This window comes from Theropithecus gelada, chromosome 11, assembly GCF_003255815.1.
Source record: "Theropithecus gelada isolate Dixy chromosome 11, Tgel_1.0, whole genome shotgun sequence".
NCBI classification, from domain to species: Eukaryota; Metazoa; Chordata; class Mammalia; order Primates; family Cercopithecidae; genus Theropithecus; species Theropithecus gelada.
This window is the reverse complement of record NC_037679.1, coordinates 79,467,120-79,482,961: the sequence shown is the minus strand read 5'-3', so window position 1 is coordinate 79,482,961 and position 15,842 is coordinate 79,467,120. Positions and strand designations below refer to the sequence as shown.

At 52.4% G+C, this 15,842-nt stretch overlaps 1 protein-coding gene across 2 annotated transcripts in view; it reads left to right on the top strand.

Moving 5' to 3' along the window:
• Nucleotides 1-13,507, top strand: part of MSI1 (musashi RNA binding protein 1) — a 28,566-nt gene extending 15,059 nt beyond the window's left edge. The window contains exons 10-15 of one of the 2 annotated variants that reach the window (XM_025402602.1): nt 735-815; nt 2,785-2,841; nt 6,667-6,735; nt 8,180-8,367; nt 8,872-8,934; nt 11,720-13,507. In XM_025402602.1, the coding sequence (XP_025258387.1) occupies nt 735-815; nt 2,785-2,841; nt 6,667-6,735; nt 8,180-8,367; nt 8,872-8,913 (437 nt within the window). In that variant the 3' untranslated portion in view covers nt 8,914-8,934; nt 11,720-13,507. Of the gene's footprint in view, nt 1-734; nt 816-2,784; nt 2,842-6,666; nt 6,736-8,179; nt 8,368-8,871; nt 8,935-11,719 lie in introns of those variants that run through there. The other variant, XM_025402603.1, reaches the window with a different exon arrangement.
• Nucleotides 13,508-15,842: the final 2,335 nt, after the last annotated feature.

Genomic DNA, 15,842 nt, shown 5'->3' with positions numbered 1-15,842 from the left:
GGCAGGAGAATGGCGTGAACCCGAGAGGAGGAGCTTGCAGTGAGCTGAGATCCGGCCACTGCACTCCAGCCTGGGTGACAGAGCAAGACTCCGTCTCAAAAAAAAAAAATAAAAAAATTTAAAAAATGAAAAAAAAATCATGATATAAGTTCAGATAATGATCATCAGTACTAAGAAAAACCAAGGTAACATGATAGAGATGGTAGCTGATGGGAAGGAGGACGCCTGTGGGAAGATGTTTCAGAGTCTTGTACAATGAAAGGGACTCAGGCATGCAGTCATCTGGAAAGAGAGCTCCAGGCAAAGGCACCGGCATGTGCAAAGGCCCTGAGGTGGGAATGAGCTTGGCAAAGCTGAAAAACAGCAAGGAAGCCAGTGTGGCTGGAGCAGAGGGAGGGAGGGGCAGCGTGCAGGAGACGAGGACAGGAGGGAAGCAGGAGCCAGAGCTCGAAGAGCACTGGATTATTCTCAGCCAAAAAGTGTCACCTTTCAGAGCCTCGGTTTCCTGTCTGTAAAATGGGGTGCCTAACAGTACCTACCTCTAAGGCGAGTTTAACGGGATAATAGTGTGCAGTGTGCTCAGCACAGGGCTTGGCATGAAGAAGGTATTTGGAGGGTACAGCTCTTATTCATGATACAGGAAGGTGAGGGGACATGAGTGGCTCAGGTCCTTCTCCTTGAGCAGGATCTGCCCTGTGGATGAGACATCTGACACTGCCCCCTTACCCCATCAGGTTACCCAGGTTTCCAAGCCACAACCTACGCCAGCCGGAGTTATACAGGTCTCGCCCCTGGCTACACCTACCAGTTCCCTGGTAAGTCCTGCTTGGTAACCCTCTGCTGCCAGCATGCCCCTGGTTCCCGGGCAATCTGACTTCTCAGGGTGGTGTCTGGGGGTGCATGGCTGGGGGTCTGCCTGCTGGAGGCTTGGAAGGAAGGGCATGTCTGAGGAAAGAGGGCCTCTCCCCACCCATCCCACCTCCAACCCCTCCCCAGAAGCTGGGGACAGGGGCTCCCAGCGTGACCCTGCATGGCACCGTTTTCTCCCAGGCCATCCTCTGCCTGCCTCCTGCCTGTCTCTCCTCCCCCCACCGACTCCGGGGTTGCCACTTCCACCAGAGAAGGCATTGGGCTTGTAGTGGGCGCCTCTCCAAGGGCCATTGTTGATTGCATCATCACGGACACCTATAATGGCCAGGCTGTAGACTGAACTCTTTCAAGTCCAAACAAGGGATTATGCTGAGACCCTAAATGCTGAAAACCAATTGAAAAGCATTCTCATCACCACGCTCATTTGTAAGCCAACATAAAGATAACACTAGACCTGAAAGTAAATGTCAGGAAGCCCAGCAAAGTTCTGAAGTTCCCCAGGATGACTATTCAATACAGTTTTCTCTGAAGTAAGAAATACCAAACTTTTGCAAGGCTATATATTTATTTATTTATTTACTTGGGGGTCTTATTTACTTGGAGGGCCCCTAAGCACTTACCTCCTCTGCCTCAGGGCTGTTCAGCTTGGAGAACTTTGTGTACGGGATGTTGCCTAATTCTCTCAATAATCTCATGGGGGAAGCATGCTTATCCTCATTTTAGAAATGAGGACGTAGACTCAGAGAGGAAGAATGACAAGCTAAGATGAGCCAACTAGGAAGTGGCAGAGCTGGGACTTGAACCCAAGCTTGACCTGTTCTACCTATTCTAGGGTCATCACTTTTCATCAAGCTGCCTTCCCCCCAACACACACACACACACACACACACACACACAGACACACACACACATATACACACACACAGACACACATACACACATATACACACAGACACACACACACACACACACACGAGAAGAGGATTCTGGGAGATGTTTTTGGTAACAATCAATTCTAAGCCTTTTAGAGACACCCGAGGCTGGACATGGTGACTCATGCCTGTAATCCCAGCACTTTGAGAGCCTGAGATGGGAGGATGGCTTGAGCCCATGAGTTTGAGATCAGTCTGGGCAACATAGTGAGGCCTTGTCTCTACAAAAAATTTAAAAGTTAGCCAGGCATGATGTTGTGCACCTGTGGTCCCAGCTACTAAGGAGGCTGAGGTGGAAGGATCGCTTGAGCCCAGGAGGTTGAGTGTGTAGTGAGCTGTGTTCATGCCACTGCACTCCAGCCTGGGCAGCAGAGTGAGACCCTGTCTTTTTTTTTTTAAAGGGCCGGGCGTGGTGGCTCATGCCTGTAATCCCAGCACTTTGGGAGGCCGAGGCGGGTGGATCACGAGGTCAGGAGATTGAGACCATCCTGGCTAACACAGTGAAACCCCATCTCTACTAAAAATACAAAAAATTAGCCAGGCGTAGTGGTGGGCACCTGTAGTCCCAGCTACTTGGGAGGCTGAGGCAGGAGAATGGTGTGAACCCGGGAGGCGGAGCTTGCAGTGAGCAGAGATAGCACCACTGCACTCCAGCCTGGGCGACAGAGTGAGACTCCATCTCAAAAAAAAAAAAAAAAGAAAAGAAAAGAAAAGAAGGAAACAAACAACTGGAATCGTACCTCCAGCTTTGCCCTGTGCCCAGGGTATAGGTGGCAACTCTGCTTTGTCTCTCTCTCCTCTATGTCTGTCTCCTTGCCCTCCCCTGCCTTCTGGGAACTGTGCGCTCCCCCTCCCCAGCTCTTGGGTCCTGTGCATGGCCTGTCTCCTCACCCAGTGTCCCTGTCGGTGCATTTGTCCTCCCTGGGCCATGTCCAAGGGGCCTCCCCTGCTTTTTCCTAAGCTGTTTTACGTTTCATTTTAGAATTCCGTGTAGAGCGGACCCCTCTCCCGAGCGCCCCAGTCCTCCCCGAGCTTACAGGTCAGTCGCTCGGATTTTGTATACCTCTCAGGCCACATGGGGAGAAAGAGAAGGGGCCCAGGGAGCTTCCTGGGGAAAGCTAACGGGATCCTTTTCTCCTGCCCGCCAGCCCTCTGGCTGTGGGGACACAGCAGCCTGTGCCTGGGCACTGGCCAGTCTGGGCGGCTACATGGCCCTTAAGGGTGGGGCATAGGGCCAAGCCAAGCAGATGGAGGCAAAGTCACTCATTCATCCATTTGGCAAATATTTATCTAGCACCTTCCTTGTGCCAGCTCCATGGAGGCTCTGGGATCCCGCAGTGAACAAGCCAGGGTCTCAAACTGATTGCAGAGTGGGCCGGGTGGGGACGTCTGCACTCGGCATGGGCGTACCTGCCCTTGGTGCCAGCCAGCTCTTGCCGGGAGGGGATACAGACTCACTGTGCTCAGATCTCATGTTTTTCCAGAGATGCCAGAAACCTGGCTTTTGCTTTCGTATGAATTTGTCCATTATTTTTCAATGTTGGCAGCAGATTCTAAATGTTGACAACACTGTGAGCCAAATGAAATATTGCCAAGGGCCGAATCCAACCCTTTGGTGACTTCTGGACCAGTAGGGTGAAGGTGACAGGGGGCCGGTTCCCTGACTGGAACCTTCACTTGGGCCAGCCAGCTCAGCTGCAGGGCTGGCCTTGAGCCGAGGAGACTGCGAGCACGTGGGGTGGGCTGTGCGGGGTTTCTCTGTCCAACCTGCTTCTCCCCCACCCCACCCCCAGACTCTCCCCTCAACCTGGCCATGTGTGGAGGATGTGAGCATGGACCTTGCTTTAGATAAGACCTTCCTTCCAAGGAGTGCTCAGGGTTCCCCCAAAATGGGGGAGAGGCAGAGAAACCTGGAGTGAAGGAAGGGGTGGGAGGAGAACTCTAGAGATGCAAGTGACAGAGGCTCTTCCCTGAAAAGAGGGAGAGTTTGGCCAATAGTTGTGGGGGTGGAAGGCTGGAAGGAGGTCCTTGATACTCATTTAAGAAATATGTGTTCTGGGTCTGGTGGCTCATGCCTGTAATCCTAGCACTTTGAGAGGCCAAAGCAGGAGTATCCCTTGAAGCCAGGAGTTCAAGACTAGCCTGGGCAACATGGTGAAACCCCATCTTTACTAAAAAAAAAATTGAAAACTAGCCAGGTGTGGTGGTGGTACATGGCTGTGGTCCCAGCTACTTGGGAGACTGAGGAAGGAGGATCATATGAGCCCAAGAGGTGAAGGCTGCAGTGAGCCATGATTGCATCACTGCACTCCAGCCTGGGCAACAGAGCGCCATGTGTTACGGACCTACTGTGCACAGGATGCTCTCCCAGACCCTGGGGACAGAGCAGGCATAAGACAGAGGCAGGCCCTGATCTCACAGAACTTGCAATTTAGAGAGGGGAGCAAATACTTATTATATAAATAAGTCATTCTTTACAGTATGGTAAGCGCATGCTAGGGTTGACTCCTCTGACTTTATGGAAATGCCTAAATGAGCCAAACAACAGACCTCAGAGCTCAATCCCTGGCCTTAAAGAAATGACAGAAGAAATGTCTCTAAAAAGATATCTTGGCAGGCAAGGGAGTAGGGTCAAGGATCAACAGTGCTTGGGCACCTGGGATCTGAACTTTTCTCTAACCTTGCAGAAAAGGAGATTTGGGTGGTTTTTTCATGCATTCAATAAATATTAATTGTACCAGGCACTGGGGACACAACAGTGAATGAGACAGACAAGGTTCCTGCGTTCCTGGAACTGAAATTCCAGAGGAAGGAGACAGCAGTAAACAAGTAAACAGGCCAGGCATGGTGGCTCACGCCTGTAATCCCAGCACTTTGGGAGGCTACAGCAGGTGCATCACTTAAAGTCAGGAGTTCAAAACCAGCCTGGCCAACATGGTGAAACCCCGTCTCTACTAAAAATACAAAAATTAATTGGGCGTGGTGGTGCATACCTGTAATCCCAGCCCTTTGGGAACCTGAGGCAGGCAGATCACCTGAGGTCAGGAGTTTGAGACCAGCCTGGCCAACATGGTGAAACCCCATCTCTACTAAAAATAAAAAATAAAAAATAATTAACCAGGCATGATGGTGCATGCCTGTAGTCCCAGCTACTTAGGAGACTGAGCCAGGAGAATCACTTGAATCCAGGAGGCAGAGGTCGCAGTGAGCCAAGATCATGTCACTGCACACCAGACTGGGCAACAGAGCTAGACTCTGTCTAAAAAAAAATCAAGGAAAACAAGAAAGGCTTACCTGAGTATCCCCAAAGCAAATAAGATATTTTTGGGCTGGGTGCTATGGCTCAGGCCTGTAATCCCAACACTTTGAGAGGCCAACACAGGAGGAGTTGGGAGGCGAACACAGGAGGATAGCTTGAGGCCCAGACCAGCCTGGGCAACATACCAAGACCCTATATTTTATTTTATTATTATTATTATTTTTTTTGAGATGAAGTTGTGCGCTTGTTGCCCAGGCTGGCGTGCAATGGCACCATCTTGGCTCACCACAACCTCCACCTTCCGGGTTCAAGCGATTCTCCTGTCTCAGCCTCCCAAGTAGCTAGGATTACAGGCATGTGCCACCACGCCCAGATAATTTTTTTTTTTTTCTGTATTTTTTTTAGTAAGGACAGGGTTTCTCCATGTTGGTCAGGCTGGACTTGAACTCCCGACCTCAGGTGATCCGCCTGCCTTGGCCTCCCAAAGTGCTGGGATCACAGGCATGAGCCACCGCACCTGGCCTTTCCAAGACCCTATCTTTACAAAAAAATTAATTTAAAACAGTATCTTTTTGGAGGGTGAGAAGTTCCATAAGGAAATTAAAGCAGGGAAATGTGCTAAGGCGTTAGGGTTGGGGACAAAGGGCCACCTCAGTGGGGGTATTCAGGGAAAACTTCTTAGAGGAGGTGGCATCTGAGTGAGAAGGAGCCCACTGTATGTAAAGTTTTCAGGAAAGATTCACAGTAGGAGGTGCTCACCTCTCAGCCCCGGGGAGCTCCAGGCTCAAGCCATTCAAGCCACTAGGTGTTTTAAGCAGAGGCCCTTTCTACTCCTTCAGCAGTTATTAAACACCTGCTGTGTACAAGGCAAGGTGCTAGGTGCTGCAGAGGTGAAGATGAAGGCAGACAGCAAACAAGGGGATAGGTGCCTGTGTCTGAAGAGGAGATGGCAAACAAGGAGGCTGACGGGATTTGGGGGAGGCAGTGGTCATTTCTGGGGGTCAGGGAGGCACTTGGGGTGCTCTCAGGGGATGGGGCGAGGGGAGCAGGACAGGCAGCAGAGGGTGTCGTGCAAAGCTGTGGCTTCAGTGGGAGCCCAGCCCCAGCCTGACCCCTGGGGCGCTCTACCTGGGAGCAGCAGGCCTGGGGGCCTGTCCCGTGTGTCATCTATCACTAGCTGTTGTGGGCTGTGAAGAAGGATGTGAGCTCCCAGGCACCTCTAGGCCAAGTGCCCCCTGTTTTGCCAAGGGCACCCTGGAGAAGGGGGCAGTTGTGGGCAACTTTCACAGCTGCTCAGGGTTGGGTGCCCTGCCTCCACCCTCCGTGAGCTTTGGGTCGTTGGGGCATGTGCCCCCCAGTCCAGGGCAGAAATTGAGGCTCAGCTACTCACTGGGAAGCTGTGCTCTCTCCCACCTTTTTCCATCCATGTCATGGGTCAGGACACAGATGGTGGCCCAAGGTAGCCTTTTCTGCCTTGACCCTGGGGCTACATGGACCCCTGTGAGGTAAGGCCAGGCTGGAGAGGCTCTGGCTAGAAGGTAGGGGCCTCCTTCACCCACCTCTGCCCCCACTGCCATGCTGATGTGCCCATCGCTTTCTTTTCAGCCATTCCTCTCACTGCCTACGGACCTATGGCGGCAGCAGCGGCGGCGGCGGCTGTGGTTCGAGGGACAGGTGAGCTCTTCCGGGGTGCAGGAAGAGAGATGAGGCAGCACAAGGAGCAGAGAAGTCCAGGGGAGGGGAGGTGGCCACTGCCACCCCTTTGCAGAGGGACACTTGTTCATTTACTCAAGTATCAACTGATCACCTGCTCTGTGCTGGGCATCGTGCCAGCATGGGCGAGCCAGCCAGCAGCAAGACTGGCAGGGTCGGCCGGGCGAGGTGGCTCCTGCCTGTAATCCTAGCACTTTGGGAGGCCGAGGTGGGCAGATCACCTGAGGTCAGGAGTTCCAGAGCAGCCTGGCCAACATGGTGAGACCCTGTCTCTACTAAAACTACAAAAATTAGCCGGGCGTGGTGGTGCACGCCTGTAATCCCAGCTACTCGGGAGGCCAAGGCAGGAGAATCGCTTGAACCTGGGAGGTGGAGGTTGCAGTGAGCTGAGATCACGTCACTGCACTCTAGCCTGGGCAACAGAGTGAGACTCCGTCTGTCTCAAAAGGGAAAAAAAAAAAAGACTGACAGGGTTTCTGCCTTCCAGGGCTTGCAGCCTGGTGGTGGCATCAGGTATTAAAAAGGCAATAATGGGCCGGGCGCGGTGGCTCAAGCCTGTAATCCCAGCACTTTGGGAGGCCGAGACGGGCGGATCACGAGGTCAGGAGATCGAGACCATCCTGGCTGACACGGTGAAACCCCGTCTCTACTAAAAAAAAAAAAATACAAAAAACTAGCCGGGCGAGGTGGCGGGCGCCTGTAGTCCCAGCTACTCGGGAGGCTGAGGCAGGAGAATGGCGTGAACCCGGGAGGCGGAGCTTGCAGTGAGCTGAGATCCGGCCACTGCACTCCAGCCTGGGCGACAGAGCGAGACTCCGTCTCAAAAAAAAAAAAAAAAAAAAAGGCAATAATGCTGATGGCTGATGCTGCTGCACTAGGGGGTGTCCGGTACCAGAGAAGCTGCCAGCTGGGGCCTCTAGGAAAGGCCAGAGAAGGCTTCCAAGAGGAAGGGCCCCTTAACTTCGCATTCAAAGGCAAAGAGGAGGAAAAGTGTTTCTGGTTGAGGGAATAGCATATACAAAGGCTTGGAGGCCAGTGGGTGTGGAGAGTGCAGAAGTAGGGAGTGGAGAAAAGAGGCAGAAGGAGCCCGGGTGCTGGGGAGACAGTGGAAATTGCAAGTAGCAGAGGGTTGCGGGTCAGGGTTTAGAACATGCATTCAGTTGCCAGGTGGGGTGAGGTTGGGAAGGGGCTCAGGAGAGGAGGCTGCTGAGTGGTCAGATGAGATGATGGGGGTCAGGGCTGGGGTGACTGGGTGGATGGGTGCGGGGAGATCTCCAGGAGGTGGGCCCACAGGACTTCCTGAAATGTGGGGGTCCAGGTCAGGGTGGGTGGGACAGGCTTGAGGGGGTGCCGTGGGGTGGCAGAGAGCGCCGGGGCTATCACCGTCTTCTTTCTGGGTTGCCAGGCTCTCACCCCTGGACGATGGCTCCCCCTCCAGGTTCGACTCCCAGCCGCACAGGGGGCTTCCTGGGGACCACCAGCCCCGGCCCCATGGCTGAGCTCTACGGGGCAGCCAACCAGGACTCGGGGGTCAGCAGTTACATCAGCGCCGCCAGCCCTGCCCCCAGCACCGGCTTCGGCCACAGTCTTGGGGTGAGTGGCCAGGCCTAGCGGCCTCCACCTCACCCCCCACACCTTGAGAGACCCCCAGGTTGGGGAAGGGAGAGACCTTCTTTGTCTTTGGGGGCAAAAGGAGGGTGAGGGAGGATGAATGGAGAGTCACTCAGGAAGAACAGTGGGGGTTATCATTCATTCAGTGGACACTCAGCTATCGCCTCTGAATGCCAGGCATAGCGGGCTCTAGGTGAAAATGAGACACATGGCGTCTCTGCTCGCATGGAGGTTCAATTCCAGCCCGGGGTGCCCTGGTTTTATCCAGGGTACTGGTTTGTGCAGATTCCCTGGCCCTTTGTTGGAGAATCTTTGGGCAGACCTGCAGTGGCGGGCGATCTGGGAAGGCAGACCTGCAATGGGGGGACGATCCAGGCAGGTATAGAGGGGTCTTGCCTCACCTCAGATATCCTGCAGAGAGAGAAGGAGCCCCTGATCTTCCTCTACTTTCCCAGGAGTCTAGGAGTCAAATGCTTTCCTTTTCAGGGCCCTTTGATTGCCACAGCCTTCACCAATGGGTACCACTGAAGCAGGGGACGGTGGCAGGAGGTGAGGATGGGGGGGGAGGTGGGGACAGGTGGTGGGGTGGCACTGGGGAAGCCTGTCCTGGGCCATCGAATCTCGGACACAGACCCCATCCCTGCCCTCAAGAATCACAGTCCCAGGGGAGACAGATCTTTATACCAGCTGTGGTCAATAAACATGAAAAGCTGCTCACCCTACTCCATTTAAACACAGAAATCAAAGCAACAGTAAGGCTTCACATCCCACCTATCAGGTTGGCAAAGATTATTATTATTGAGACAAGATCTCGTTCTGTCACCCAGACCTCCTGGGCTCAAGGGATCCTCCCACCTCAGACTCCTGCCAAGTAGCTGGGACTGCAGGCACATGCCACCATGCCTGGCTAATTTTTTTACTTTTTTTGTAGAGACAAGGTTTCACTGTGTTGCCCAGGCTAGTCTCAAATTCCTGGGCTCAAGGGATCCTCCTGCCCTGGTCTCCCAAAGTGCTGGAATTACAAGTGTGAGCCACCAGGGTAGGCCACAAAGATTTTTTAAGATCTTTTATTATTTTTTATTCTGTTTTTTTAGATGGAGTCTCGCTCTGTCGCCCAGGCTGGAGTGCAGTGGCACAGTCTTGGCTCACTGCAACCTCGTCCCCTGGGTTCAAACAATTCTCATGTCTCAGCTTTCTGAGTAGCTGGGATTACAGGCATGTGCTACCACGCCTGGCTAATTTTGGTATTTTTTTGGTTTAGCAGAGGCGGGTTTTGCCATGTTGGCCAGGCTGGTCTCAAACTCCTGGCTTCAAGTGATCCATCTGCCTCGGCCTCCCAAAGTGCTGGGATTACAGGGGTAAGCCACCGTGCCTGGCCCTATTATTATTATTATTATTTTTAATAGAGATGGGGTCTCACTGTCACCCAGGCTGGAGTGCAATGTGCAGTCACAGGTCGCCACAGTCTGGAACTCCTAGGCTCAAGCCATCCTCCACCTCAGCCTCCCAAGTAGCTGGGACCACAGGAACAAGCCACCATGCCTGGCTAAGATTTTTTAAAAAATTTTTTGTAGAGATGGGGTCTCATTATGCGGCCCAGGTTGGTCTTGAACTCCTGGCTCAAACCATCCTCCTCTGCCTCGGCCTTCCAAAGTGCTGGGATTACAGGCATGAGCCACTGGGCCCAGCCACAAAGGTTTTTTTTTTTTTTTTTCTTTTTTTTTCCAGACGGAGTCTCGCTCTGTCGCCCAGGCTGGAGTGCAGTGGCCGGATCTCAGCTTACTGCAAGCTCCGCCTCCCGGGTTCACGCCATTCTCCTGCCTCAGCCTCCCGAGTAGCTGGGACTACAGGCGCCCGCCACCTCGCCCGGCTAGTTTTTTGTATTTTTTTAGTAGAGACGGGGTTTCACCGTGTCAGCCAGGATGGTCTCGATCTCCTGACCTCGTGATCCGCCCGTCTCGGCCTCCCAAAGTGCTGGGATTACAGGCTTGAGCCACCGCGCCCGGCCCACAAAGGTTTTTTAAGCTGAACACTGCCAGCATTGATAAAGATACGGGAGAAACAAGTAAGTACAGTGGCTCAGGGGTTCCCGGGACAGTCTGGCAATGTTTGTTCCTGTTTCAAACATTCATGCCCTTACACCCAACAATTCCACTTCTAGGCATTTATTTTTAAAACTGCAAATAACTGAAATATCCATCAAAAGGAGAGTGGTTAAACAAATTAGTGTATGTGTATAGTGGTATAGTACACAGCTATCAAAACAGGATACCTTGACCAGGTGCGGTGGCTCACGCCTATAAGCTCAGCACTTTCGGGGGCCGAGGCGGGCGGATCACCTGAGGTCAGGAGTTCTAGACCAGCCTGGCCAACATGGTAAAACCCCATCTCTACTAAAAATACAAAACTTGGCTGGTGTGGTGGTGTGCACCTGTAATCCCAGCTACTCGGGAGGCTGAGGGACAAGAATTGCTTGGACCAGAAAGCAAAGGCTGCAGTGTGCCGAGATCAGGCCACTGCACTCCAGCCTGGGCAACAGAGCAAGACTCCACCTCAACAAACAAACAAACAAAAAAGCAACAGGATACCTTGACTTGTGGGACTGTGTACACGGCCATCACAGTGTCTATCCAGATGGCGGGAGACTGTGAGCCCATGATATTCTGTGCATTCACCCATTCATTTATGAGCCCTATTCCAGGAAAGAGGGATGAACAAGACGGACAAAGTCTTCTCTCATTTCACAGGACAAAAATCAAGTGAACGTATGAGATAATTCCAGATTGTGCATCACAGGGCTATTTTAGATGTGGGGTTCGGAGAAGGTATCTCTGAGAAGGTGACATTTGAATAAATCCAGCCATTCAAAATCTGGGGAAAGAGCCATCCAACCAGGGAACAGAAAGTGCAAAGTCTGGCTGGGTGCAGTGGCTCACATTCGTAATCCTAGATCTTTAGGAGGCCAAGGCTGGAGGATGGCTTGAGACCAAGACTTCAAGATCAGCCTGAGCAATATAGTGAATCCCCATCTCTGCTAAAACAACAAAAATGAGCAGGGTGTGTTTGCCTTCCCCTGTAGTCCCAGATATTACCTGTAATCCCATATTCTCAGGAGGCTGAGGCAGGAGGATCACTTGAGCCTAGGAGGTTGAGGCTGCAGTGAACTATGATCACTGCCACTGCACTCCAGCCTGGGCAACAGAGCTGGACCCTGTCTCTGAAAAAAAAAGTAAGAAGAAAGTGGATAGTTAATGAACAAATCTCTTCTGGGAGAGGACTGGGGAGGGCTGCGTGTGCCCCAGGAGCCCCCATAATCTCATGGCTGTGTTCCCAGCGCCCCAGCCTGCAGCTGACTGAGGACCACGAGTGAGCCAGCGAGGGGGCGGGAGACCTCAGCCGCAGCCGCCGCCCCCTCCCCCGCAGCGACTCGGACCCGCTACTGCCTGCCCCCCACTCCCCGGGCCCGGCCCCTGCCCTGCTACCCCCCGACAGCGTCTGGCTCCCCTACTAACGTCCCCCTCTTCGCCCTTGCCCCCATCCCCACCCGCCCCTCTCCCGGCCCTGCTTTTATTTATTTTGGATTAGCCGGTTGCCCACCCCAGCCCTCTGGTCCCTCCCTCCCTGCCGCGCCCCCCTAGGACCAGCCCCTCCCCAGAAGGCTTTTGGATTTGTGCATAGCTAGAGTGAAGGCGGAGGGAGCCTGCTACAGGCCGCAGCCCCAACCCTTGTTTTTTATTCTGATTTCCCCTCCTTTACTCTTTCCTTTTTTTTTTTTTTTTTTTTTTTTTTTAAGAAACCGTTTTTAAACTATTTCTAGGTTTGTGAATGTGAAGCCCCAGGCCGCAGGGGGCAAGGGGCCAGGTGCCCCCCACCAGCTGAGAACAAAGTGTCTATCTGGGTTGTGGGCCCCTGGCTGCCTCTCTCCAGCCCTGGAGAGGAGGGCAGGGCTGCAGGGAGGCCAGGCCGAGCCCCTGGAACCATCCCGTCCTGTATCATATGTAAATACTGTGAGGTGATGTGCCCACCCCTCTCTAAGGCCCCTCGGGGGTGAGGGGCTCCCCCCTCCCCTGTTTCTGTCCCCTCAGACACCGTTACTGTAAGCTTGCAGGCCTCAGCTGTGGCCACGGCAGGCCCGCTCTCTCAGGCCCTCGGGGTCAAGGCCTTGGTTGGACCTGCCCACCCCGAAAACCCAGTGTGGGGGCAAAGGGCGCGGGAAGAGCAGGGCTTGCCCGGAGACACTGCTGGACGGGAATTAACTCTCCAAAGGTCTCCCCTGCCCCCTACCTAGGCTGGGTCTTCATGGTTTCTGCTCAGTCTGTCCCCTCTTCCTCCTCGACCCCCGCAATGAGTGGGCACCAGGGGACGCTCTGGCAAGGGCAGACCCCAGGGGAAAGCAAAGGGCGTCTCAGGGAACCCCCACATTCTCTCACTGAAGTTTCCCACCAGGATGACCCCACAGCCAGAGTCCCTTGGCAGCCCTCACCCCAGAGCCCCCTTCCAAGGAAGAAGAGATGTTCAGGGCATTGGACCTTCATGAACAGTGGCCTGGCTGGCGTGGCAGGGCCAAGGCCCACCCACTGCCATCCCCCTTCTGTGTGTCCCTGTCCCCCAGTTCTGAGGCCCAGGGCCTGAGCTCTCTTCCCCAGCATCGCCCCCACCCGGAAACCCCGCCTTTGGAGAGTTAATTGTCTGTGTGAGGTGCTTAACCTACCAGCCCTGAGAACACAAAGCAATAATCTTTGTTACTGAGATGCGCGGCTGTTCGTGTTTTGGTTTTTTTTTTTTTTTTTTTTTTAATGTTTCCTAATAAAAGAGAAGCTGCATTTTATTGGTTTTTATTTTTAATTTTCTACACGTTTGAGCTGAGTCCTGAGACACTTAGCTTCCCTCTCCCCTATCCCCATACCCTTCCACCCCACTGGGCCCAACCATGGGCTCAGGACCCTGGAATTCCGTTTTCTGATTTGTTTGGGGATTTTTTTTTTTTTTTTTTAAGATGTTACATGGTGTTTCGAAGCCAGCAAGTTACCACCCTCCGGTGTCTCTTCTCTCCACATCTGTAACTTCTTTTTCCAGGTTTTATTTTCAGTTTTAAATTCCTAATAAATTATTTGAAAACGTTGCTGGGCTTGTGAGTGTCTTATGTCTGTGTGCATTAAGGGATACCTCATTTTCCTGCTGTAGGGATGGCAGGACTCACCTCCATTCTCTTAGCATCCTGGCAGGATCCAATAATTAAATTGACACAAGATAGATGAATAGGGCCAGTCACGGTGGCTCATGCCTATAATCCCAGCACTGTGGGAGGCAGAGGTGGGCAGATGACTTGAGATCAGGAGTTCGAGACCAGCCTGGCCAACGTGGCGAAACCCCGTGTCTATTAAAAATACAAAAATTAGCCGAGCGTGGGGGTGGGCGCCTGTAGTCCCAGCGAATTAGGAGGCTGAGGCAGGAAAGTCGCTTGAACCCGGGAGGTGGAGGCTGCAGTGAGCCACGATCATGCCTCTGCACTCCAGCCTGGGTGAGAGTGAGACTCTGTCTCAAAAAAAAAAAAAAAAAAAAAAAAGAACAGGAGAAAAGCATACACATTTATTTATCAAAAGTTGTGCGTGGCATGGGAGCCTCCATAAAGAAATGAAGGCAGTGTGGTGGCTCATACCTGTACTTTGGGAGGCTGAGGCAAAAGGAGTGCTTGAGACCAGAGGTTCAAGACCAGCCTGGGCAACATAGCGAGACCTTCATCTATACAAAATATTAAATTATTTAGGCATGGTGGCACAAGCCTGTGGTCTCAGCTACTCAGGGGATAGAGGTGGGAAGATTGCTTGAGCCCTGGGAGTTGCAGGCTGCAGTGAGCCGTGTTCTTGACACTGCATTCCAGCCTGGAGGACAGAGCAAGATGCTCTCACTCTCAAAAAGAGAGAGAGAAATGAAGACCTAAAGCAGCAGTTAGAGTTACTTATATACTGGATTGGACAAAGAATAGTCAATTATGAAAAAGCCACTCAATTATGTTGGAGAAGCTTAAAAGATGATAGCTATTTTGGGCCACGCATGGTGGCTCACGCCTGTAATCCCAGCACTTTGGGAGGCCAAGGCGGGTGGATCGCCTGAGCTCAGGAGTTCGAAACCACCCTGGGCAACATGGTGAAATCCCATCTCTACTAAAATACAAAAAATTTGCCGGGTATGGTGGCACGCACCTGTAGTCCCAGCTACTCGGGAGGCTAAGGCACAAGAATGCGCCCGGGAGGCAGAGGTTGCAGTGAGCCAGGGTCACGCCACTGCACGCCAGCCTGGGTGACAGAGTGAGACTCTGTCTCAAAGAAAAAAAAAAACCTATTTTGGCTGGACACACTGGCTCACAACGGTAATCAAAGCACTTTGGGAGGCTGAGGCAGGCGGATCCCTTGAGTCCAGGAGTCCGAGACCTGCTTGGGTGATATGGTAAAACCCCATCTCTACAAAAAAATACAAAAATTAGCTGATGGATGGTGGTGCAGGCCTGTAGTCTCAGCTACTTGGGAGGCTGAGATGGAAGGATTGCTTGAGCCAGGGAGACAGAGGCTGCAGTGAGCTGAGATGGCACCACTGTACTCCAGCCTGGGTGACAGAGCAAGACCCTGTCTCAAAAAAAATTTTTTTAAGTTACTTTAACAAGGGTCTGCACAGAATCATCTCGGTACCAGCTTCTCGCCCTTGAAGATAAGGATGTTGCCTTTCCTTCCAGTACTGGTTGGGGGTCTTTCACTCAGGAATTTCATCATCTTCTGCCTTTAAGAAACAGCACAAAGGTGAGAGTGATCATCTTGTTCTTGCTGTTTTTCAAGTGCCTTTAGCTTAAATAATCAGTGTGGATATTTTTAAATATTCTCTGCACCTTCTCCCTCCTGCTTTCCTCCTGGGAAGGTCTTTACTTTCCACTTGACTCAGAGCTTAGTGTTGACAATGAGATACCACTTCACACTCATTGCTGGGATTACAGGTGTGCACCACCGGACCCAGCCCTTCAAACAGATATTTGTACGCCAGTGTTCACAGCAGCAGTATTCATGATAGCCAAAAGGTAGAAACAACCCAAAAGTCCATCAATGGATAAATGGATACATAAAATGTGGTCTATCCATACAATGGACTATTTAGTCAGTCTTAAAAAGGAAGGAAATTGGGCTGGGTGCTGTGGCTCATGCCTATAATCTCAGCACTTTGGGAGACCAAAGCAGGTGGATCACCTGAGGTCAGCAGTTCAAGACCAGCCTGGCCAACCTGGTGAAACCTTGTCTCTACTAAAAATACAAAAATTAGTCAGACATGGTGGTGGGCACCTGTAATCCCAGCTACTTGGGAGGCTGAGGCAGGGGAATCATTTGAACCCAGGAGGTGGAGGTTGCAGTGAGCCAAGATAGTGCCACTGCACTCCAACCTCCAGCCTGTGCAACAGAGCAAGACTCTGTCTC